This window comes from Rosa chinensis, chromosome 7 (genome assembly GCF_002994745.2).
Source record: "Rosa chinensis cultivar Old Blush chromosome 7, RchiOBHm-V2, whole genome shotgun sequence".
Lineage (NCBI taxonomy): Eukaryota > Viridiplantae > Streptophyta > Magnoliopsida > Rosales > Rosaceae > Rosa > Rosa chinensis.
Genome location: NC_037094.1, coordinates 20,116,422 through 20,143,718, shown reverse-complemented (window position 1 = coordinate 20,143,718; position 27,297 = coordinate 20,116,422). Strand labels below are relative to the sequence as shown.

General features: G+C 39.3%; 1 protein-coding gene across 4 annotated transcripts; it reads right to left on the bottom strand.

Moving 5' to 3' along the window:
• Positions 1 to 20,934: 20,934 nt before the first annotated feature.
• On the bottom strand, positions 20,935 to 26,940 carry LOC112179306 (respiratory burst oxidase homolog protein C). 4 transcript variants are annotated; one of them, XR_005803636.1, is made up of 13 exons: positions 26,542 to 26,938; positions 26,039 to 26,424; positions 25,885 to 25,933; positions 25,673 to 25,786; positions 25,174 to 25,602; positions 24,651 to 25,025; positions 24,416 to 24,508; positions 24,161 to 24,276; positions 23,906 to 24,008; positions 23,417 to 23,487; positions 22,290 to 22,822; positions 21,310 to 21,554; positions 20,935 to 21,228 (listed from the first exon to the last, which is right to left on the bottom strand). XR_005803636.1 is itself a non-coding variant. In XM_024317691.2 (12 exons), exons 2-12 carry the CDS (start codon positions 26,344 to 26,346, stop codon positions 21,445 to 21,447), a joined length of 2,289 nt encoding a protein of 762 aa, XP_024173459.1. In that variant the 5' UTR covers positions 26,347 to 26,424; positions 26,542 to 26,940; the 3' UTR covers positions 20,935 to 21,444. The 4 variants fall into 4 exon arrangements, 3 of the variants coding, with proteins under 3 accessions (XP_024173459.1, XP_024173458.1, XP_040367570.1); XM_024317691.2 differs by having other exon boundaries at positions 20,935 to 21,554; positions 22,290 to 22,810; positions 26,542 to 26,940; XM_024317690.2 differs by having other exon boundaries at positions 20,935 to 21,554.
• Positions 26,941 to 27,297: the final 357 nt, after the last annotated feature.

Below are 27,297 nucleotides of genomic sequence, written 5' to 3'. Positions count from 1 at the left end.
CGAAAATAAAAAGACTTGATTCAGGGTTTTGAAAATCAAAGATCAAGTTAGAGGAATTGCATCCACCACCAATCAATCAAGTAAACGAATCATGTTCAACCTAATTTCATTTATTTATGGATGAAGATGCTCAAGTTAACCCAACACCTGAATTAACCTATTGTTCTTCCTTACTTGTATGCTAGGTGAGAGATGCTCTACACCTAACCTATTTTCTAAAATGCAACCTAGGTTGACGCAACTCTAGATTTAACACATAGGAATCATTAAGATTAAGAAAAACGAGACATCACAAGACATCATGAGTACGACGCGTCTCAATTAACCTAGGAACCGAATCACTTGCCTTATAGACAATTTACTACTCTAGAACTCTCAACGGAACCCTCGAAACAAGGCATAGGCAATGATCATTCTTAGCAATAGAATCCTAAACATGCAATCTAAGTTGCGCACCAAAGAAAACATGCAAAGGAATCATCAATGTGAAGATAGAAATTAGGTTCTCATCCAATAGATAAACAAAACTAATTAAAAGTCATAATAAGTTTACAATCATGATTTGGGCTTCAAGCAGCCCCCTAACTAATAGAAACTAGTTAAGCATAGAAGAAAACAAAACAAAGAAGGGGAGGAAGAGAGAAGAAGGGAGAGAAGAGAAGAGAAGAAGACAAGAGCTACTGCAGATTGATCTCCTTTTATATCCTTAGAGGTTGCCTTCATCTTTCTGTTGTGTAGGAAATCCAAAACCTAAAAGAATTAGGGTACGTTCACGTGCTTAGGTGGAGTTTTCCTATTTGCTCTTGAAGTTGATGACTTATTCCAACCATTCACATCATGCCAATTGTCCATCATAAGTCAGAATATGAAGCACAAAATTGTCCTTGGGCTTCTCAGTGTGATTTGGGCTTCGAAACATAAATTCCCGTCCAACCTCAGATTCACGCGCAGCCTGACCTTCTTGTACTAAATCGGCCATAACTTCTTCTAGAAAAATGGTATTGACAAGCCGTAAAAAGATCTGGAAACTAGACATCCGAAACTTTGCAATATAAAGATCATTCTCTGGATCATTGTGAGGTGGTCACAGTGATCTGTCGAAGTTGACTGATCTGCACAGGCAGATTTGCCGATTTTGCCTTTCAATCACTCTTTTACTTCTTTTCTCCTTCTTTGCTCAAAATACCTATAAAACAAGTGAACAACGTAAATAACGAGAAAATACACTAACTAACAAAGAAAGTATAGAGGTTAACGTTATTAATATCGCATAATTATGCTCCTATCACATATTGCCATTACAAAAATTGTTGGAAAATAAAAGGACTAATCTAATCAAAGTCTGCGGCATCTTTGTGCACTTTATCGTCAGCTTTAAAGTCCTCTATGGTGAGATGGATGTCTCCAGCTTTGAAGTCCTCTATGGTGAGATGGATGTTGCCACCACGTGTATCCGCACCAAACCTGCGGTTTCCTTCCTAGTTAGGGCGGTTATATGGACCCATACGTCCCTCATATCCCTTATTCTTAGGGTTCCGCTTCTTACGCCCTCTTTTGGGTGCATTATAATTCGTCTCATGAACGCTTTTAGTTCCAATAGGCCTTGAATTATAATTCCTCACGAGTATGTTATCATGTTTCTCAGCTACAGATATGAGATTGATAAGCTGATGAAACCTCGTGATCCATCCAGCATTGACTTCAGTGCGGTATTGCTATGATACCACAATGGCTGAAATGGGGAAGGTGGAGAGAGTTTTCTCAATTAGCTCTTGCTCTATGACAGGTTGTCCACAAAACCTCAACATAGACTGTAGGTGAAGAGCTTCTGAATTATATTTAGTAACAGACTTGAAATCAGTAAAGTGCAGATTGTTCCATTGAACCTTCAAGTCAGGGAGGAGGGAATCTTGGACATTGCCAAAGCGCTCTTCTAGCGCTACCCACAGCTTTCTTGTATCCTTGATCGACATATACTCCAATCTGAGTGCCTTGTCAATATGGCGTCGCATCAAGATAACTGTTTGAGCATGCTTTGTAGGTGTTCGCACGAACACACGATCCGGGTTAGGCGCCTGGATTATGGGTTATATTCCCTTTGAAGTAACGTGGTTCTCAACATCGGTTACCCAACTGTGGTAATCCGAGCCTGTTGAGTCAAGCACGGGAAAGTCGAGTCTAGGTTCATTCGACATCCTGAAAATAAGAAGAGAAGATATATTAGTTTCGGAGCTAAACTTCCACGAAAACTAAAATAATAAGATTTCCAAGCTATGCTACCAAGAAAACAATTTCGAAGAATCTTTTTTGGATTAGACCAAACAATAATGTTTTAATATGGTCACAATTTGATGCTTACGGACACTCTTAGTCCAAGCATTATGAACACTCTAAGTTCTTTAAGAGTGAATCCCCACAATTTCGCTTTATTAAATAATCGAGCTCATGTTCATATATTGAAAATCCTGCAGAAAATAATGGAATTTAAAAGACAAGAAAGCAGGAACTTTAATCTTTAAAACTTACTTGTTGAAATTCGGAGCAGATTCACTTCTGAACAGCTCCCACTTTGAATGGTATACAGATCTCAAAACGACTCCAATATGGCTGAAATTTGGAGATCAGCTAGAAGAGGCAGAGACGAACAACTTTAGTGAAGAAAGAATTTTGATCTGAGGTCCCGATCAAGAACTTTTGGGGGGTACAAACAGGCTAATCTGCACAACAATGAGCGTGCTGCTGTGCTGCAGGGGCAGCAGGCATGTGTCGATGCTGCTGGGGCAGTAGGAGGCACACGGGTGCTCAAGGGCTGCAGGATCAGCGCACAATATGGCTAGCAAGGGCTAGGAGCTTGCGGTAGTTTTTGGTGAAAGAAATTTCGGGTGTTAGGGTTTTTTTCTGGCTAGGGCTTGGGTTAGAGTATCGTGCTGATAACGTGTGTAGAGAATTGGATAATTGTATTGTATTCATCTCACCATGAGGTGTATATAATCAATCGCACATTATAAGTATGTCAATCGCATACATTACGAGTCTGTCAATCGCATACATTAAGCAATACCTATTGAATGAATAGTCATTATCATTTACAACACATATATTGTCACTCGCATCTATTCCAAGAACCTTGGTGACACCATACATGTAATCTGTGTGCTTATCGGCAGTTCTATAGCAGTATTTGCTCTGCTTTAATAAATAACTTCTCTAATATTCATATGTGCATTACACATGAGAAAAGGTCACAAATAGAGTTAAGCAGAGGGTAAACTATTTTCGCATGCAACATATGGACGTCGCCAACACTATTTATTACTAGTTATTAAATACACACACACACTCCAGATATCTACAAGAATATCTTGCTGGAGAATGAGACCCATAAATATATAGTGCTGGTCTCATAAATATATATATAACACACACACACACACACACACACACACACACACATATATATATATATATGTATGCACACACACATACTACTCGAAGAAACAGACCTTATTTTAATCAAATCAACATCCCACTAATGAGTTAACATTCACCAAGAGAAGAAAATAAAACACCATAATCAATTGCAGAAGAGAAATCCCACCACAAATTGACTGAATCTTCCTGGCAGCTTCAAGTGTGTGACAATTGTTAGATGCTTCTTGAACAAGAGATTAGCATCTTGAACAAAAATGGTGAGCACCAAATCCACCTAATCGAAAGAACTACACATTGTCCAAAAAAGAAATCGAGAGAGTTGAACTACACATCAATCAAACTCTAGACCAAGTAACAAACAGAGAAGGAGTCATAATCGAGAAGAATGTTAAAACACAGTGCATGTACTGAAAACTTCAGCACAAGAGCTGGGAAGCTCAATAAGTCAACCAGTGCAGATTCCTAAAGTGAAAGACTTTAGATTACCAAGAGATGATTTAGTTGAGACAAAGCAAAGATATAATTACCAGCCAGTGAGCCAAGAAGTAAAGGGTGCCCATTTTGGGCCAGCAAGCATGGCACTGCAATAGTACAAACCCCCATAAATTGGGTAAGAAGAACAAATCTCAGCCATGGACGAACCAACAAACATGATGAAACAACCAGCTATAAACCACCAATAAACAATACAAACTTTTCAAAAAGATTCTCTCTTTTTGAAAAACAAAACCAAGAACAAGTTGGGATTTTGGGAAAGATTACAAACAACCAGTGCACTACTCAATTGTTCATGGAAACAATTAAATTGTAAATTGGTAGAGAATAAAAGAACAATACCACTCTTTCTGGAATTAGGAAGAGACAAAGGTTGAAATCAGGAGCAGGCATTGCCATCAGTGCCTACACATTAACATACAGAAAACTTCAAACAAATTTCTTATTCCACCACTTAATCAATAACAATCTAAATCAAAAGTCGAAAGCTATTCAATATTGAAATGCAAACCTTAACCAAAATACGAGCAACAATTTGAGTGCCAATATGCTTTGGCTCAAATTACACCCAAAAATTACAAGAACAAACCATCACAACAAAGCACAGAATCAAAATAGAAACTAGTCAAAACCAGAAACTCTATTCCTAAACCCTAAATCACCTGATAGAGACGAAGAAAGGCAGAGATTAGCATCGAGACTGTAGGTTTGTGACGAAACATAAACATCAAAAATAGAATTCACTTAATTAAATCATTTAAAACCAATTAATCAATGAACGGTTAAATACTGTTTACTCCCTGAACTTTCAGGGAAAAAACAGATCAGTCCCTGCCTTTTCAATTTCACATGTTTACTCCCTCATCTCTCAATTTTGGATCAATAGGTCCAATTTGTTATTCTCCGACCAAAAATGTCTATTCTACCCTCAAATTTTTTAATTAATTAAATTTTTTTTTTGAAAAGATTTTTTCTCTTTTGTTTTGTTTTTTGTTTTTTTCCTTTTTCTGATTGAGCAGATGAAGAGAGATTTTGTGTTTCGGATTGATTTGATCGCTTTAGAAATTTTGATGTTGAAGGAGAAGAGAGGTGGAAGAAGAAGAGATAAACAGAAAATGAAAAAAAAAAAGATAAAAAAAAAATTAAGAAAAAAGATGAACTGAGGGTATAATAGACATTTTAATAGAGTTTTTTTACGGAATGGACCTATTGGTTCAAAATTGAGAGATGAGGGAGTAAACGTGTGAAATTGAAAAGTTAGGGACTGAACTGTTTTTTCCCTGAAAGTTCAGGGAGTAAATAGTATTTAACCCATCAATGAATCAAATCGAATAGAAACAAAACCTGCTCGGTGATGTAGCCTCAAATGGATCACTATTGTGGTCTCCTCCGCCTCTTTTAAAATTTGCGTCAACCTAAAACAAACAGAGTGAATATCAATTGAAGGACCCAGACCAAATCGACGGAGAGGATCAGCAGTATATATAAATCATAACCTTGGACTAGAGATTTGGATTGAATCATTCCATTAGGACTACAATAACCATTTTTCTAATAGTTCAGATTTTCAACAAGATTAGCAAGCCCTTAATTTTCATAACTAAAAAACGCCAGCATAGATAACTGTTTACTCTAAAATAAACATCAAATCTACTCCAGCCCAGGAAACTCATATCCTAATCAAAATTTCTAAATAGAAATAGATGCAATTCAATATAGTTAAACCAAAAGAAAGCAAATTCTTGAAGGTTGGAAGTTACCAGTAGCTCTGGCAATATAACATCATTCTGCAGTTGAAAAACAATAAAATTTGCAGAATCAGTAAGAAAAGTTAAGTACTTGAAGATTTACAATAGAAACCATCAATGAAATTTAAGTAAATCGACGAATCAGATTAAACCCATCAAAGAATGAATAGAAAACAAAAAAACGTGTGAAAATTGCAGTGAGACCTAAAAGGAGAGCTTCCGTTCCGATGTGGGAGCATTCATGTGGAGAGCTGAGGGAGAGTGGGTAAGGCTTGTAGCAAGGAACATAAGATTTGGGTTTGGGGAGGAGGAGAGAAATGAAAAATTTGGAGTTTAGAGAATCAGAAAGATTGAGAGGAAGAAGAGGAAGAAAAGGCATTGACGGCCGGTAATAGAGCCAGCTATGGCACTATCCACGGACCTCAGAAATGCCATTTTAGCTTGTTTTGTATTTGGTTTTCGAAACTGGAAAGATCGAAACAGTGACCATATAGGCTTTGTTTTCTATTTCGATTTTGAGTTCGCGAACTCACTTCTCGCAATCCTAAGGCGACAGACGCGTCGCAAATTGGATCGATTGGTGACAAAGAAGCGAAACCTAAAATCCTAATCGAGTCGCTGAAGGTGGTAATGGATCGAAGAGAGATTGCCGCCGAAGAAAGTATCTTTGGTTGACTGCTCGAAGAAGTCTTGGATGTCCTCTGTGTTTATGTTACTGCACTTCTTTTCTCCAAGCCCAAACCGAAACCTTGAACAAGATCTTGGGGATTTGAAAATTGAAAAATCGAGGATTCGAAATTTGGGGATCCAGATAGAGTGTGGTGGAGATTTGAAAATTGAAACCCTAGAAAGCTAAGGGAAAGATTTGAAATTTGGGGATCCAAACGTAGTATGGTGGAGATTTGAAAATTGAAACCTTAGAAAGCTGAGGGAAAGAGTGAGGCTTTGGCTGTAGGTTTTGGTTCTGGGAGACGCTGTCGAGAGACTGAGGAGCTTTGGGTTTTGGTTTTGGGTCTCTGTCAAGAGAGAGAGAGAGAGAGAGAGAGAGGAGCTTTGAGTTTTTTGTTATTTTTTTGCCCAAGTATTAGGGTTTCAAGCCGGGCCTATATCAATTTGGACAAGGACTCGCACAATAGAATTTTATAAAAATGTGGTCTAAATGCAACCATTTTAAATTTGGGGTTTGTCTCCTATCAATTTGATTTCCTTCTTTGGGGAGTTGGAAAAAGATGGTGGTGAGAAATCTCCCCCCCTTCTTGTCAAACATATTGATCAGACCATAGTTTTTTTTATTTTTCGTCCTATGATCAATACATGTTCGGGGGAAATTTGGGGTCTGAGATGGGGTTTGGCACCACAGAGATGGTGGGAAACTTGCCGCTCAATTTTTTTAGGGTCATACAACAGTTTTATCTTTAAACGTCTTTTGAACTAGTTCATAATTCCATATCAGACGACTGGTTTTATAAAAACGACGTACAAAAAAATAAAAATCAATCAAACGACAGAAAACTATGATGTATCGTCTGATTCAATTTTTGTAGTAGTGGTATAGGACTACTTTTGACTTTATGAGAAATAGATTTGTAAGCAAGTGATCGATATAGCCTGTTTCATCATTAGCTCGTTCTATTCGATCTATTTTTCATTTTACATGCTTCAAAAAGAAAACTCTGATCTATATTTTAAACTATTAATCTTAAATTCTATAACTTGAATAAGATAAAGAAAAAAAAGTTTAAGATATGCATGATTTGTGTATATAAATGAACATGTTTACTGAAAAGTAAAAGATAGAAACATAAAATGCAAGTTTAATTAAGAAAATTCAGAATAGTTATCAAATCTCTATTGTGCTGTCCATTTAATGCCCAATGTGGAATGATTAACAAATTAATAATGACATGCTATGAGTCAAATTATGCTCTATCGGGAAATAAGTGGCACCATAGCAAACATGGATGATCATGGGTCAGATTTTTAATAGTACTTTCGCCAATGCAAAAGCATATTAGGTTATAAGAATGAAACTATTTGAATCAGATATACTAATCACCAAATCTCTCACATAGGTAGGGTTTGCCTTTGAGAAGTTGTCAGCACCATGGTTAGATAATCACACACACACACACACACATATATATGCAGCAATACTCTAATTTAAATAGTTTATATAAGCATATTGTTCGGACAATTCTTATTAACCAATAATTGTCAATACCTAGACCTTAATTTAAGGGAGTACTAAATAACTAGAAGCATAAGCGCAAAAAAAAAAAAAGAGAAACAGAATAGATGTTAAAGAAATCACTGTTATAGATGTCAAGCTTGTCTTGTCACAAATATGCAATAATGAATACCGACTCACTATTGAATCCTATATTGATATTATCATGAAATATTCATGCATTTGTTATTCAAGAAGGCAAAGTGGCACACAATGCCACAAACCTAATAGAGGCTAGCTTAACTTTAGTCTTATTTAATAGCAATTTGATGATTCTAAAGCAAATGAGAAGGAGTGCATTATAAGCTTGAGAGATCATCCAGTTGGGATTAAGAATTTAAGATAACAACCCATTGGTAGATATCACAATGGGTAGATTATAATACTTTTCATAAATAGTTAAATAGCAGTAACCAAAAGCGGGAAATACTACTTACAAGAAAGGAGGTTGTCTGTGAATGTGAAGTGCACATGAGAGTCAACATCATCAAGTTTGTCCAAGTTCATCCTCTGTTCCAGCAGAAACTAATACAAAAGGGTTGTATGGTGCTTGAAGAACTAATGGCACACGTGCATGCAGTGATATTATTTCGATCCATCTTTTCTCTGTTTTTAGATTATATAGTAGATTATTAGCAATTTAGCATGGAGTAGTAAATATAGGTTTAGCATAGCAATGAATTCCTACAAAATTATTATATTTCAGTAGCAGCGGATGAGAGCCTCTATTTCAATGTTTTAATGCCATATATCTGCATGTAATATTGTAAGGAATCAATGATGTAAAAACAACAGATAAGAGTAGGTTATGTTCAAAACAAAGGACTTCAACTCACCCTCTTTGCATTTAATGCTTCAAGGACTCGAGATCGAGCCTGATTCTTTTTTTGAACTTCTACGTACATTAGCATGCTCAATTTTGGCTTTTAGCTTTGGGTCATCATATGTCCGGTACCTGACAATTTTGACATTTGAATCAAAACTTAGTTACCCAGAATCAAAAGACTAAAACTTTGAATCAAAACTTACCCAGAAGCCTTCTTAGTTATCTTCTTAGCCACAATTTTGACATTTTTGCCTTCAATCCCAAATCCATTGCTCCAATGTTCGAATTCAAATCTTGGTTACCCATAGCTGAATTTCGAATCCTCCGAAAGGTTACTTTTATATGCCAGGCATAATCATTTCTTATTATTCGTTTTAGTATTATGAACTACAACTTGATTATCTAGCAGCATAACCTGATACAAAGTTGATTTCCCCAATTATACCTAAGATTTATTGGGAGACCCATTATGAGAATATTAATAGAGTCTGAGACTATTTTTCAAAAAATGATCTAATCTTGCACCTTTGAGTAGCCATAGCACCGGCCAATGACCCAAACTATCAGTATGGTTGTTGTTAATTCGCTTTGAGGTAGTGTGATTGACATCCAGTGATGGGGAGAGAGACAAGAGAAACAAATAATGAAAGAGAAAGAGAGACGGAGAGAGTGAGGGAGGAGGAGAAAATGGAGTGTGGCCTCAATTTTCTAAAGAGGCATGATAGGAAAAATAAATTTTTAAAAATTTAAGGAGGTCTACAAAGCAAATGTGGAGGTCTGACTAGAACCACCCGAAGAGGATTTGTTAGCCAAAATTGAAAAAAAATGTACCAAAATAACCTTGAAAAAATAAAATAAAGCCCAATTGTTATTCCCTAGAAACATAATCATCAAAGTACTGAAACAAGACAAAAATCCAATTATGCATTCTCCAAAACCTAGCCGCCCCAGTTTCGGGGTTCTCTCATGGCGACTGACGCCGTCCTCTTCTTTAAGGGGAGTTCTTCTCTCCACGTTTTATGGTTTTTCAGCCCTCCAACGCCGCCTCTTATCGGTAAACTCCCAAACAGATTAGCCTCTTTATCGAACTGAATCGCTCGACCCAGAACTCCACTTTTCTCATAGAGAATTTAAGCGGAAAATCGGCCTTCGGTGTTAGGGTGTGGCATTCCAGCAGTTGATCACTGGGAAGGATTGTTTTGGTCAGGTCCGACCATAACGAGGGCGACTAAAGAATGATTGGTTGAAATTGCAGATGATAAGCAAATCTGAAGAGATGCGAGGGATGATGGGGCAAGTGGTGCAAGGTTCTTACGCTTGACGTACAACGTCATGGGGTTTTGGGCTTCAAATTGCAGAAGCGGTGGTGGAATACCGTGGCGGGGAGGTTGGATCTACGACGAAGTTGCTGAGGAAAGTGACGATGGGCTTCGCGACTGTGACAGCAGCGGCAACGGGAAGCTACCAGGTTGTGGTGGCCGAGGCTGCGCGCCTAAGGGTTGGAAAACTGGAACAACTGCTTCCCATATGTGCAGCGGTGACCGGTGCAAGAATGACTGCCCAATTTGGGTGGGGTGCCCAAATCACTTTCGAGGCCCAACTCAAGTCAGAGGCCCAGATCAGTTGGAAGGAGTTGGGTGTCCAAATTATATTGGATTCAGGCCCATTTGTGGACCAACCTAATGGACTCTAGTTATCTAGGGTTTCATATTTGGGATCCTGGAGGATTGATCCAACAAAATTCATTTCGGTTTGACACAGGTGATACTAGCGAATCTTCTAGAATAGTACTAAAGGAGGGTTCGAACTATTCTGTATTAGCGGAGCACTAGATGTTTAATGAGTGGACCTATCTCTATGTACCACCGTGGGTACTACCACATCTTTTTGTTCTGTCCTTAAATGACAGCGGAAGGGTATGTAATGACCACTCTGGCTTGAGGGTAGCACAATTTTTTTATCATTTGTTAATACTCCATGAACTTTTCCTGGATGTATTACAATACGATTGTAATCAACTCTATTGAGTTTTTTCTATTGTATGAAGATAATTCCTTTATTAAAAAAAGAGTTAAATACTGGTTACTCCCTATACTTATAGGGTTTCGTCGTTTCAGTCCCTGACCTTCGAATTTCACCTAAAAAGTCCCTGAACTCTCAATTTCCGCTCAATTCGTCCCTGCCGTCAAAAACCTCGGTTATCTTGCTGACATGGCATTCATTTCACACTAAAATGACGATTATACCCTCACTTACTGTTTTTCATTATTTATTATTTTTCTCTTTATTTTTTCTTTTCTTTTCACCCCTTCTTCCAGCTCTCTTTCCTCGTTCTCTCTCTCTCTCCCTCTCTCTCTGCCCCCCCCCCTTTCTGCTTCCAAAGAAGAAGCAGCCGCAGCAACAGCCCAAGCGGAGCTGCAAATCCCAACCGGCCTCTTCCGTTAACCATTGTCAACGACCACCCACCAGTGCTACCACCACCATCACAGCCATCATTCCTCTCAACTCCCAACATATACAATCAAAGTAGCCAAATCAAATACAGATTAATTCTTATAATACCAACTAATATCATCTAGTTCTTACCAAAAATCCAAACACTAATGAACAGAACCAGAATCACAAATCATAAAATCTGAACAAACCCAAATGAATTCTAACCAATATTGACAATTCCCAAGCATCAAAATCTAATCCTTTTACTTATTTCTAAACGATCTCTGAGAACCCAAACATACCTAAACAAAATCTCATCGATGACTCCATGAGGGTTCTGAATCCATCGATGACTCGGAGAAGGAACTCGTCCACATTGGAAGAGTAGTGAGGGCTTGGAACCTGAGGGCTCAAAGAGGAGGGCTTCCGGCCGGCGAAGCTGGAGTGGTTTATGGCTGTGATGACGGCGGCGTAGTGGTTTATGGCCGGAGCGGCAGGAAAAGCAAGGAAACTTGCCGTAAAAACCCAAAAGCTTCCCCCTTTCAATTCTCTGACTTGGATCATCATCTGAACAAATAAACACCATGGATATTTCGGCGAGGTCGAGAAGAAGACTCTGATATAGGTGTGGCACCGCGATTTGGCTGGAACTGGAAAACCCACCGGCGAACCCAGAAATTTTCGAGGTTCCTCTTGCTACAGTCATCGGTATTTCGGAGCAGAGACTACCGGGAGACGCTTCGTGCGGCCGAGACGAGTCGACCAGACCGATCTGGCTTGACGAGGCCGGTTGGGGTTTGCAGCTCCGCCTCTTGGGCTGCTGCTGCGGCTGCTTCTTCTTTGGAAGCAGAAAGAGGGGGCAGAGAGAGAGAGAAAGAGAGAGAGGAAAGAGAGCTGGAAGAAGAAGGGGTCAAAAGAAAAGAAAAAATAAATAGAAAAATAAATAAATAATAAAAAAAGAGTAAGTAAGGGTATAATCGTCATTTTAGTGTGAAATGAATGCCACGTCAGCAAGATAACCGAGGTTTTTGACGGCAGGGACGAATTGAGCGGAAATTGAGAGTTCAGGGACTTTTTAGGTGAAATTCGAAGGTCAGGGACTGAAACGACGAAACCCTATAAGTATAGGGAGTAACCAGTATTTAACTCTTAAAAAAAAGTATTGAAACAAGAAAAAATTAGTTAAAAATGAAAAAATAACGTCCACTTTCCCTGCAGATAACTACCCATTATTTACAGGGGGTAGATCATTTAGAAAACTACCCATTATCATATAACTTCCTAACTGTTCAAGTAAACCATAATTTGTGTTTGGCCCAAACTCTAGGTTACTTGAGCTAGTGGTAATAGGGTTAAATTAGAAGGATTTAGATTCCTATTCAATGTACGATTACTTTCTTTGTATGATTGAGATTCTATGCATTGTAATCCTCTATATAAAGAGGCCCCTATTATCAATGAGAAGACACAGCAAATTCCTCTCAATTTCAGTTTCTCTACAACACGTTATTAGTACGAAGGCCTAACCCTGAAACCCTAAATTCGTAGCCTTCAAATCCCAGAAACCACCGCCGCCCACTTTGAAAATCTCAACTCCAGGAATCCAAAACCGGCGGCCCCACCCCGGCTTGAAAACCACCAAACCGGCCACCGGAAGAACGAAAGTCCCCCTGCCCTGTTCAAAGCCTTCCTTCCAGCCTCCTGCTGCCATCTTCCACCACCAGCAGCACCATTGTTCCAAAACCCCGGAACCGAAAACTTAAATCCCTGAACCGACCACCAGAATAGACTGCAACCGAACCGGCAGAAAGAGAGAGAGAAAAAAAAAAGAGGCGGAAGCAGAGCCCAGCCCAGCCCAGCAGATCAGCCCTAGGCCCAAAAGCCCAGAAGCAGAGCTCAGGCCCATAGTCGCTGCTCTCGGCCCAAATCACATCAGCCCAGTCAGCCTCCAGTCAGCACCCAGTCAGCCTGCCACGTCAGCATTGCCGGTCAACTTTTTTCCGGTAACTTTTTATGCCGATTTCCGGCTACTTTTCCGACCACTTTTCAGGCGACATTTTTCAAGCCAACTTTTCCGGCAATTTTTCAAGGTAAACTTTTCTAAAAGTTCCCCTTTTTTGAAGTTTTTATTACTTTCCTCTTCTTTTTCTCGGGGACTTCCAACATCCCTTCTTCTACCCCCCTTTCTTCATCATAGGGGAGACCAAATTAAGCCGAACTGTGGGGGTTCGTGCTCACTCCAAGCTTGGAGCTTGTAGAGTCCTCCAAACTTAGAGTTTGTTGAGATAAAACAATCAACCGCAAACATCATTGCTTCGATCTAATCCAACCCCTCTTGGAATAGAAATTCTTGGAAGCGACTACGCTCAGAAATTACTAATTTCTTGGAAGCGACTACGCTTGGAAATTGCTAATTTCTTGGAAGCGACTACCGCTCAGAAATTTTTATTCTTTTCGTGGTAGCCTTTTTCGCTCTTAAACTAACCCTAATCTTTTGTTGTTTTTCAGGATGAATAACCTGAACAAGTTGCGCTTTACTCCACTAGAGACAATAGGCGCAGGATAGCACAAGTGGGTCCATGATGTGCGCCAACATCTTAAGGCTGATGGGATCCTGAGTACGATCCAAGAGCCAAGTCAGAAAGTGCTTACTCCTCAACAAGCTACCACTTTTGAAGCAAATAGAGCTACGGGAGAGGCCAATGAAGCTAAAGCCATAATTCTCATGACAAGGCACATGAATGACATGCTCCAAAATGAGTACCTCAATGAGGAAGACCCCAGAAAATTATGGGTAGTACTCGAGCAGCGTTTTGGCAACGTTCGTGACTCCCTGCTTCCTGATTTAGAAGTTAGATGGCATAGCCTCTGGTTTTGTGGTTTCAAGTCTGTACTTGACTACAATTCAGAAGCACTTCGCATTAAGTCTTTGATGGATTTCTGTGGGCAGAAAATCACTGATACAATGTAGTTCGAGAAGACTCTCTCTGCCTTCCCCGTCTCTGCATTGATAATAGCCAAGAACTATCGGATTGATGTCAATGCTGGACGCATCACAAGATTTCATGAGCTTATTGAAACCATGAACGTAGCTGAAAAGCACGACAACATACTTGTGAAGAACTATAACTCTAGACCCGTGGGAGAAAAGCCAATTCCGGAGTCTAATTATAGTCGCGCCCCTAAGCAAGGGCGCCAGGAGCGAAACCTAAGGAAAGGGATTATTCTGGACGTTCTGGTCCATACTCTCACCCCAAAGAGGAAGGAAATCTCCAAGATAGGCGTGCACGGAGCAGTAGAGGTCAATGTGTGAAGAGAGAGAGAGAGAGGTAGAGCCTCCGGCTATGGTGGTGGCACCACCAAGGATCATAGCCGTCCTCAACACGCCCTAGGCGCACCTCGATCAAGGGAGCCTGACCGTGATGATGCTTATCTTCGGTGTGGAGCGTCCGGACATTGGGCTAAAGCATGTAATGCACCCCAGAATGTTGTTAACGCGTACAAGATGTATCGTGAAGCAAGGGAATCAAATTACATGGAGCAAGAAGATCAAGATGATGATCTCGCTCTAAGGGTTGAAGACTTCAAAGGCCAAGATCCAGAGACTGACGATTTTGATTAAGTCTTTTTATTTTCCAAGGGATGTAATAGGCAATTGCCATATATTTTTGTAGTAGATGCCAAAGGTTTAATATTCACCCAAAGTAAGTGTGATGTCTAGGAAGGTTATGAGATTAGTGATACTTAAGCAAGCCTTGCTCCACCGACATCTCTCTACTCACCTGGTCACATTTATTTTGGAATTACCGAAAGAAGTTAGATGACTACCATTGTTTTGCATTAGCTAGCATTTTGGATTAGATTTTCTTTGGTCAAAGAGACAATGAAGTAACTCCGTTGGCTTATGAATAAAATTTTGAGTTTTTTTCATTATGACTCCATTTTGATTCTGAGCATATGACTTTTGTGACTACGATGGCTAGGCCATCAGTATAAATTCAAGGACATGGAATAGCCCAAGTTCCACTTGCCAAATGGCACCTTAATTACTGTCACAGAAACTCTCTACGCTCCTAGGGCCAATCGCACATTCGCACCTATGAATAGCCAACGGATTCCATGCGAAAACGCATGTAGAGAATGGAAATAAGTTCCTTTGCAATACCTCTAATGATTGCGAACAAAGACTCATCTTAGAGAAGTTTATGTGTCTCTCTAGTGGACTCTATGTCACTGTTCGAACTATTCAATCCAATATAGTTATGAGAGAAGATCTCTTGGATTTAGACACATATTGGCTTTATCACGACATGATAGATCATCCTAGTCATGATATGATGATCCGTCTACTAAAGACTTCACATGGACATCATTTCTTTCGAGCGAAACGAAGCATGAATCAAAAGTTGATTTCTGGACTAAGTATGACTGACGCAGCTACCTAGGGCACCGCCTCCGTCCACCACCAGCCTAGGGCTAGCGCAGTCCCTATCCATGACGCCATGGATGGCGTCCATCATGGTGATGGCGCCCTAGGTGATGCTGCAATCACCAACTTGCTTCAAAAGCGTTTTAGATGCTCAGGCCCAACCAAAATTCTCATTGGTTGCTTCTAAAGCCTCTCGCTAGTTTTACAAAGCCCGTTCCTTAGGGAAATTAGGACTGAGACCGTCCTATGCAAAGGATATGAAAATACTCATTATGTTCTTACATAGAATCCTCATGGATTCTATGGACTGATTCAACCAACTTGCGGACGTTTAAATATCTCATGATATTGGTTGATACGCAAACACACTAGTCACGTGTTTTGCCATTGTCCACTTGTAATGCTGCTTTTCCTACACTCCTAGAAAATATCATATGACAACGGGCTCACTCCCCGGATCATCCTGTTCCGTCAATTGGACTTGACGATGCTAGTGAGTTTACATCGAAGACTTTCGATGGTTATTGCATTGGGATTGATGTTGGATATTACATTCCCATGAACACACCCAAATGGTCTCGCGGAAACGACTACGATGGTAGCTCGGACATTGGTAATGCGCACCAATTTCCTTATATCCTCTTAGGGTGATGCAATATCGCATGCAGCTACGCTAATTCATCTACGATCTACCGCCACTCAATCTACCTCTGCGTTACAGCTAGTGACTGGGTACGAGTATCGTACTTACGCACATTTGAGTAAGCCATTTATGTGCCAATTGCGCCGCCACAGTGCACTATGACAGGTCCTCATAGACGAATGGGCAACTACGTTGGACTTGAGACTCCAACAATCGTCCGCCACTTAATGCTCTTGCATGGCGATCTCCTTACCGCTAGATTTGCGGATGTCACTTTGATGAGACAGTCTTCCTGTCATTAGGGGGAGATAAGAACACGGATGTTCAGCAGGAAAGACAGGAATTGTCGTGGCCTATCCCCACTATGTCTCATTTCGATCCCTACTAAAGTGACGAGATCACACGAATATGCTGTAAACATGCCTGTAAGGAAGGACGTCCCTACGAGAGGATGTAGCACCACCCTATACGGAGGTAGGCATGGCGCCAACGCCAATGAGAGTGGCACTCTGGCGTTACAGGTCATGGCCCCAGCTAGAATGCATGGGAGGCCCGTGGGTTCAAAGGATGCTTTGGCACAACCTAATCCTTGGATCATCGACACTCAAAATCTGTCTCATGAGAATCTTTCGGGTTATGGTTATCATTGGGGACGTCTCAACATCAGAACCTATTTATGAGAATATAGAGCTCTATGAAAATTACACAAGTGTACACGAGACGTGGGATAGAAACTCCATCATAATTGATGATGTAGTCGCGCATTTCGTTGCACATGAATTTGTTGAGTCCGATGATATCAAACCACACTCCGTTGATGAATGAATGCCAACGTAGAGAGATTTGGCCTAAATGGAAAGATGCGATCCAGGTTAAGTTGGATTCTCTAACGAAGAGGAAGGTTTTTGAGTCAGTGATGCCAACACCTCCTAATATAAAACCTATTGACTAATGGGTCTTCGTTAGAAAGCGTGATGAGAAAAAGAGATGGCAATCTCGCCTTATGGCACAATGCTTCTTACAAAACACCCTGGAATTTACTACGATGAGACATATTCTCTCGTAATGGATGTCATTGCACTCCACTACCCTATCAGTTTGGTAGTTTCCGAATAACTGAATATGCAGCTTACAAATGTGGTCACTAGGTATCTCTATAGGGATCTAGATACGGAATACACATGAAGGTTCATGGTGAACTTCATCTACCCAAGTCAAGTGGCTCTAGACCACGGAGCGCGTTTACAATAAGGTCGGAATGCTCACTAAAGTGACTACTTGATTGGAAAGGGATATGCCCACGCGTTTCCATAACAAGTTTCGGATTCTATCACGGTTCATGTTGGACATGATCTTCATTAGAAGCCCTTAAAGAGTTGAGAGAAACCGCTGAACACTTGAAATCCGATTTTGGGATGAAGGATTTTGGGAGAACACGATTATGTCTCAGTTTGGAACTTGAGCATCGTGTCGATAGATGCTTAGGCATTTTGACAAGGTCAAGCCTTCAAGCACCCCCATGATTGTACGTAATCTTGATCCTGAAAATGATCCTTTTCGTCTTAAGGATGATGACGAAGATGTGCTAGAGGTAAAAGTGCCTTACTTAGTACAATAGGCGCATTATTGTACTTAGCCCAATGCATAAGACCAGACATCTCATTTGCAGTAAGCTTGTTAGCTAAGATATAGCTCTGCGTCAACGCGACGCCATTAAGATTGGTGTAAAAGATATCTTTTAGTATTTGAGATGTACGATTGATATGAGTTTATTCTATCCCTACAGAAAGATGATGGATTTGGACCCATCACACAGCAGGAACGCCGCCAACACTGGCTTGCGTCCTCTATCCCCATCCCAAAACGACATGTGTTTTGGAAGATTTTGCTGATATTGGGTATCTCTCTGACCCACACAAAGGTCATTCCCAAACTGGTTAAGTGTCCACCATGGGTAAAGACTGTGACATCTTAGAGGGCTACAGAACAAACCCTAGTTGCTATATCTTCGAACAATGCAGAGATTATTGCTCTTCACGAAGTGATTCGTGAATGTATATGGATTGGATCCATAGTTACGCATATTCGAACAATTGTGGTTTGAAGTCTACCACAGATGAGCCTACGAGCATTTAAGATAATGCTGCTTGTTTTGAATAAAGAAGCAAAGGCTACATCAAAAGCGATAACACCAAGCATAATCAGCAACAACAGACTCTCCTCAAGATCAAAGTGAACTAGGTTCGATCTGAGGACAGTGTGGCAGACTTGCTCACTAAGTCATTGCCTAAATTCCACTTTCGAGAAACATGTTGGTAGCATCCTTTGCGGAAGTTAACCGAACTCCCATGACCATTGTCATTAGGGGGAGATGCAGACATCAGGGGGAGATGTCTACATGTATGGTCTCGAAACATGAATGGTGTGTTGTGCTCTTTTTCCCCTTCGACCGAGGTTATTTTTGTTCCACTGGGTTTTTGTTACTCGGCAAGGCTTTTAACGAGGCAACGAGAGAAGTACCGCGTTTAGGCAACACAAGGGGGAGTGTTCAAGTAAACCCTAATTTGTGTTTGGCCCGAACTCTAGGTTACTTGACCTAGTTGTAATAGGGTTAAATTAGAAGGATCTAGATTCCTATTCAATGTACGATTACTTTCCTTATATGATTGAGATTCTATGTATTGTAATTCTCTATATAAAGAGACCCCTATTATCAATGAGAAGACACAACAAATTCCTCTCAATTTCAGTTTCTCTGCAACACTAACGTTTTTTTTTTCTTTTTAATTTTGACTATTTTTTATTATCTAAATTTGATTTAATTGTTGCACAGTCTAACTTAATTGCTACACAAGTATTGTCGTTTTTTGTTATCTTAAATTGAAAAGAAAGGGAATGAAAAAAATGATTTTTATTATAAAATTATATTTTATTTTTGTTATAAATTTTCATTAGCCGAGCATTAACCAGTTCAAACTATTCATGAAAAGTATGAGTTATTCACGAGCTTTGATGAGTCAAATATATCATAATTCACGCTTGACTCATTATTTTAACGAGCTTAGTATTGAGCTCAAACTCGGCTCATTTATCTTATGAACATGAGCTACTGAGCTAATAATGAGTGGAATACGAATCGAACTCAACCTGTAACAAGCCCATTTACAGCCTAAGATGCCGGAGCCGGAACACCAATGATTTTGAGTTTTCATCTTTATTTGACTCTAATTTTGTTTCTAAATTAGTTAACGGTATTAGTAAATCGTTAGAGAACACGTGTCACCAAATTAAGGATGAGACAAAAATTAACACTGAAACATGATCCGCTCCCGATTAATGCTATGTGGTAGACCTTCGATTCAAGGTCTTGAACAGATTCTCATTTATTCAGTAATTTACAGCCCCAAATCAGGTTTACGTCCCCGACTTAACATTACAGCCTCAGACCAAAAAAAAAAATGACTTAACATTACAGCCAAACCTATCCAAGTTGAATTATCACAATTTCATTGTAAGCTGTTTGTGGCTCTCAGAATCAATATTAGACCAACAATACCGATGCAAGACTATAAAATTTTTAGTTTTTGGAAATATTCAAAACCAATAACACAAACTATCAAACTATCAAGTTTAATCATAAAACATAAGACATGCATCAGCAACATGGGAGGGTGATATTCACATGAGGTACAAAATCATTATTTGCACTGGCAGACCAATCCAATCAAACGAACCAAGATTTCACACTATACCCATCAATTATCCAATCATACAAAACACTAAACTTGATGACCTGCAACCTGCAACCAAAATAGAGTCTCTCCAAAAACAATCCGACCTACACAGCTTTCTCCTCCAAACTCGGTCAAATAAGAACTTCATTAAATTACCCTAATCCTGAATCATATAACACCCAAAACCCTAAATTTCTTAAAACCACACAAACAAAATTTTGTCAGAGTCAACATTTAAGATGTGTAACATGCAAGCTTAAAGATTGAAGCATAAAAAACATAGAGAGAAGAGAAACAAGTTGGTGGAGACATAAGACATAAGCTAGACTCTAACTAATGTCAAAGACAAAGAGCTTCTTGTTGGTTGAATCAAATTCAGAGCGGATGCTTCTTTTTCACTTTCTTCCTCTCCTTTGAACTTGGGAAGAAATTGTTGGGATTGATAGCAGATCATGCAGCATGATAGAAATATAAGAGCAACAAAAGAGACACCAAATTTAACATGGAAACCCTTCAATGTGAAGGGAAAAACCACAGGAAAAACTCCGAAGAACTTCCACTATGAAAATGAGATTACAATCACCAAACTCTAGATCACCAGAGGAAAAAATCTCTTAAGAGAAACTCTCTTGGGTACACACACACAAGAAGGTTGTAAAAGAATGATTACCTTTTTTCTTCTCTCCCTTGACAATGAATACTCACTCTCTCAATGCAGCTAAGACTTCTGGAGGTCTATACATATAGCTGATGACTTCTTTTCACCAGACCCTTCTATCCTTCTTGGGAAGAGGAGATAACCAACACAAACCTAGTTTCTTCTTAGTGCTCACTAGGATTAACTTCAGGGACTTAAAAACTTCAGCTCCATGTGAGAGTATATAATGTCAAATGTTTGGCAATAGGAGATATCAGAATGGTTTCTTACTATCTGAAAGTAAGGAGTGGTTCGATCATCGCTTCCTGATGTTATGATCATCTCATCAGTTTTATTAGGTTCTTTAGATATATGTCACCGTTTATATGTTGCCATACACAATTCTATATGTCGATATTACATAAACTGAAATACATGCACATCTTCTATCTAGATGTTCACTCATCTTCAACATGCTTTGCACTCTACTCTGCATGTCTCTCTCAGCTTGTGACTTCTATAACAAACTCCAATATAGGCTACATCAGAATAGGGCATAATACACGAGGACCACAAGGCTTTAGTTAATGTCATAACCATCATTTGAGCATTTCCTTTTGCCTGCTTTGCACATGTGTTAATCTTCTATTCATAAACGTAAAGCGGGGAAAGAAATAGATAAAAAGATCGCTTGATGCATACTTATATAATTTACATAAAGCAGCAGCAAGAATCTCCCTCTTTCTGTGTGAAACATTTGACATGAGAAAGCGAAGGTGGGACTCTCGAAGACTTTGTTGTGGTTCTTTAATTCTGGTCCTGGCTTTTGTGTTCATATCAGAAATTTTCTTTATGGAATTCAAATCTGGTGGAGGTTCTGTGGTTGAAATCCAGAGCTAGCTGTCGTAGTCCTTCAGTTAGAACGGGTGCCCCGCAGTAGAACACCCCTGCATGACACAACGTACACACACACCATTAGATAATCTCTACCTCTAAAAGAATGAATAGACATGAAACATTTGTTTGTTTAAATTGTTAGTCATCTGTCATGAGCAGCAGGAGCCAAAGGACCACCACCACTTGAAATTATATCCACACACCATTAGATAATCTCTACCTCTAAAAGAATGATTAGACATGGAACATTTGTTTGTTTAAATTGTTAGTCATCTGTCATGAGCAGCAGGAGCCAAAAGACCACCACCGCTTGTAATTATATCCAAGCAGTGACTTTCATAGTCTTCTATAAGCATAAAATGTAAGAGCGTTAGGAATATGCTATTGACTAATAATTGAACGAAAGTATCTATATCATATTAGTGGCTACAACCTAAATTACATGCTTTGATTGAGAGATTGACATATAGTTGTATACACCCAGTACCAGAAAAGAAAATCCGACTTGGATAATTCATCATTAATGATTGAACAAAACTATTTGCATCATATATACTAATTATTATTGGTGATGTATCTCACAGAAGTAGAAACTTGTAACAGATATTCTGCTTCTACGAGACATTCATGTGATGCACATTTTATATGAGTCGATAAATGAACAGTAATATTTTGGTTGATAGATCTTTCTGAAAGAGACTTTTCATATAGAAAATGAACAGTTTTGATGATCACTATTATATAGAGTAGGAAAGGTTTAGTTAGTGGTAAAGGGAGGAACTCACCAACTTTGGCATTGGTGTGATCCAGTGCAATGCGCTTGTAGACCTCACGCCAGTTGGGCCTAGCAAAATGCGACTTCACCCTAGTACCCGACAAAATATCAACCCCATTCTTGGCATGATTGAGTGACTGAAGCATAGCAATGAGAGCAGAACGTGCATCACCTTCCTCATAAACACTAGTACAATAGTTGTGCAACTCTATCACTCTGTTATGGTCCAGCTCCGCCACCTTGTTCATGGCCCCTTTGAACCACTCGAACGAACCTTGCTCTCGAGTCACCCAGTAGAAGTAGGCCCTCTTGGTCTTGAAGTTGCTGTTGAGGCTCACTGGGCCGTCGGAACCAGCCGTGCCGCTTTCTAGGGCATTCTCTGATTCCTCCTCTATGGCTTTGATGTTGTTCACTATGTCCTTGAGGATGCTTATCATTGGGGTTACTCCTATTCCCAACGCTATAAGTAACACCACTTCGTATTTCTTGTAGTCTTGAGGTGGTGCTCCATAGGGTCCATCTATTAGCACTCTTGGAAATTTGCTTACCATAATAAATCGATTATTAGTCATCAAAGCAATTATTGGTTTCCCCCATCAACAATTGAGAAAAAGAAAACCCATTATAGACAGTTAGACACAAGGCAACTTTCTCAAAAATAAAGAAAGAAATAAGTCTAAAATCATCTTCTACTTTGGAGAAAAATGACAATCATTTCTCTGTTGCCCATCAAAATCCCCTTTGGATGTTTGTTTAGAAGTCCCTGTCTACTACAAAATACAATATACAATCAACAAACAAACAATTGTATATACTTTAGCTTCTTTTGGTTATAAGAACTATAAGATTTCACCTAAAAAAAAAAGGAACTATAAGATAATGAATTTCTGACAAAACACATATACATCACATTATTGCACTACTTAACAATAATTTGAAAGATCACTTTGTTAGGTTTCTATCCAATGCTTTTAATCTACACGCTCATATTATGTCGGCAGTCCGATCATTCATAAGTGGGCATTTCCCTTTTCTATACTTCATAGGTTTACATAAAACTAATATAAAATAAGATAAAGTTTTTAGGTCTGGGATGAAAAGTAAAGGGTAGAGCTCTTTTACTGGGTTAAAACTTACTTTAAGTTGCTGCCTTGCATACAGTCGGCTCTGAGGAGTCCGCTCTTCCCAGAAGGAGGTGGTTGACATATCTAAAAAAGAAGAATAAGAATTAATAGAAGAAGATTAGCTAGCTCTGAGAAACAAGTACCCAAGTGGGTTTTAATTAAACTTGTTGTCCTAATCAGCTAGTCAAGTAATACATATCCAAATAAACGACATTTATTCTTTTGTGATGGTTAAGCTTTCTGTACCAAAAGAGTCTTGTTTTATCCGTCTGTTCCAACCCATATTGGCTCACTTGGCTACTATTGATAATGCTAGATTATGCTTTTTTAAGACAATGAATTTAGAGGAGTGGTTGAAGGTTCACACCCCAAAATATTTTCTAGTGCAAGCAAAATCTTGCTTAACTAAACTATATTATTAACTTTTGTTTCAGTCAGGCCAAAGAGCTAATGATTAAAATGAACTAAAATAACTCATAACTTAGTGACTCTTAAGACGTACCTGTGAAAATACTGTTTTAAGTTCTCGCGTCCATTTGCCAAGCGTCCGGATATGAACACTGAGGTGGTCATCTCCTGGAGCCGAGCTGATGTAAAATGGGTGCCTAATTAAAACCAACCAAATATATAAATAGCAACATTAGAAAATCTAAGCACTGAAGACGAAAACTCAGATGCTTGACTTTGTTTTAAGATAATTATGATACATTGAAGATGATTGCTTAACATGTTATATGTGTTTCATAGACGTGCTTACCATTCAAATGAGGAGACAGCAGCACAATTAATAAACATGTATTGCCCACTATGGTATCTGAATCCTTGAGGCTTTGACATATGAAGTGCCAACACATTTCCAGGATATATAACCACCTTCAACATTATTAAACAAAAGAATTTTAATTAGATTCATTTCGATTATTTGGTTTTTATATGTTAATACAAATATAATGTAGTACAATCAAGATCTATCAATGGATTTCCACAAATAGGGTAGTGTTGTTTTGCTTACCTTTACTATCTTAACAGGCTTGATAGATCGAAGCACCTGAACCAATCTTTCACCTCCGTAAAGGAGAAGCGGAACAGCCAAGTACATCCAAGTCTGTCAATCACTAAAGATGTTAGAGAAAAGTTCATACAAATAAAAATTGCAATACTATTTGCATTTCCACAAAGTCATTCTACACCCGATGTTTGAAAATTGTAAATAAGATTTATTAGAAGGTGATGAAGGATGTTCTAACCGTTTTCTTGTACCATTCCTTGGTGAGGTACAGGTACTCTCCATGGACAATGAGCAAGGTATAGACAATGATAAAGAGTTGATGGGAGTAGAAAAAGGCTCTAGGGCCAGTGAGCCTCCTGAGGTGGTAGAACCAACCTCTTCTAAAACATGGTGCTGACAGTGTTAAGGCTATTGTCATCAACACTACCATTATAATGCCAGTTACTCCTTCCACTGATTTCAGAAAAAACCAATAGTTCGAAGGTTGTTCCCCAAAAAATTGCTTCATTGGGGCGTACTTGTCACTGTCTGCTTTAATGAGACGAGGGAAGTCACAGGCCAAATGGTAAATTGAGTGTATGCCAACCCCTACTGAAATTCCAATAGCTATCACCTAATTTCACCGTAAGGAGTTGAATAAGATCAGGGTTTTGTTGCCATATATGTAAATAATAATAATAATAATAATGAGCAATGTTATTCTGACGCATCAATTGTCACATAATGTGATCGTCATTGAATGCTAGTGACGAATTGCTTACCTTATGGAAATTGAGGTTGTCATCAAAAGGAATAGCAACACCCAATTTGGTCTTGTTCCTCAGAAGAGTGATAGTGTTTCTGCACAATGGAAGTAGAATAAGAGCCATGTTGAACTTGAGTGTCTCAGCTGCACCTTTGGCCATGGATACACAATGACCCATTACTTGATATGCAGGCCCGTCTTTATACTGCACATACTTATAGGCAAATAGACCAGCCATGATCCCAATCCACAGTGCCATTACGCAAACTCTCTGCCAATTGTCTTCAAGAAAGTAGTTAGTGCTCCTATACCACCTCCTCAGAGGGTTGTCCTCCCTTACCGGCTTCAGCCTCTGGCTCAGCATTTTACTCAGGTTCTGGCTCTCCTTTCCTCGCACCACTGTCTCCTGCGGTCCATACAGTAGGAGCGTCTCCAAACTTTCTGTCTGCTCAAAACTAATGTCGTTTTAGACTTGTATTTGAAAGACCAAGAATTTAATTTTCATTTTTTTTTACCGTGATGTATCCAAGATTGTCTGGATCCAACTCTTCCATGATCAATGCTGCATATTCATCTGCTTGTGCCTGGATTTTTGATAATTTGTTGACAGAAGCACTGAAGCTAACCATCTGCATTATTAGTTAAACAATTCCATTATCGATCTAGAAAATAATAATTCTGACAAAACGTCACATGGTATAGCTAGCTAAGACATTAGATCTCACACCTCCTTAACATCTTCTACACTGATTCTTCCATCTCCATCCTTATCAAACCTGATCAAACAAAACCAAAATTGCACAAAACTAAGTACTTTACGGTCGCCAAAAGCACGCTTACCAGTGCTAATTAAGAAGAAATTAACTTAGCTACGTACTTACATGTCAAAGAAAATTTGAAGACTGGAATCGAAGTCCTGCTTAGAAACTTGTACCCACATCTCCCTCAACTTCTCCTTGTTGATCGGGTCGCCTTTGATGCCATGCTTCCTGGCCAAAGCATCGAACAGTAGTCCGGCGAACTCCTTGGATTCTCTGCCCATCCCGATGCACTCTCCGAACAACGCACGTGGCAGCATCCCGTTGGTTGAGGCGGTGAGCTTGTCGAAGTTTTTCTCCACCGCCGGCCACTCCGCATTATTGCTTATGAACTTAAGCCCTTTTAGAGCCGGAGCAGCCGCCGAATGCATCCGGTCGAAACGGCGCCGTTGGCTTCGAGAACTTCAGCTCCTCCTTGATTCGTTTGAAGGCCGCACGGACGGAGCACACTGAAGGAAATTTTGAAATGCAGAAAGAAAATGACTAGAACATCTGGTCATTCAAATCATGAGAATACAAAATATATTATTTATACATTTATATATAAACTGCAGAATCAAGTTGACCTTAGCTGTTAAGCACTTGACATTGGGCCAGTAAAGGTATTTAATTTTAGTTGTTTATGTTCTCAGCATTAATTCTAGCATTGATGAGAATCAAAAGCTTGATTCCATGTTTTCCAATTACAGTGCATGCCTACTAACTACAGATAGATGAGAACCAAATAGCTAGCTAACATTCTTGTTAAAGCTTTCAAACACCGTTTCACTGCCTCTGTTCATCCGATCCTCCCGGTGGTGCTACTTTACAGTTTGTTTCTACTATTATCACTGAGGAAGACAATAATATGCGTCTCGCTCCGGTTACGGCAGAGGAACTTTATGCAGCAGTCCACAATATTGGTGCTTTAAAAGCCCCGGGTCCTGAACTCCTGATGGACTTCCGGCCTTGTTCTACCAGACTTATTGGAATAAGGGGTAAGATCTTCATTATTTCGGTTAGTCACGGATTTCTTTAATAACAATTTGGACCTGACACTTATCAATAGAACAACTATAGTGCTTATTCCTAAAATTTCAGAACCTCAAACAGTTAATCATTTTAGGCCGATTAGTCTTGGTAATGTGGTTTACAAGATTATTACTAAAATTATGATAGCTCGTCTTAGACATTTGTTAATCAAATGTATATCCCCAAATCAAGGGGCGTTCGCACCAGGTGAGTCCATTTATGACAATATTCTTATTGCCCATGAACTGCTTTCAATTTTTACCAAGAGAGAAAACGACGTGCAGGTCATATGGCTATTAAATTGGACTTTG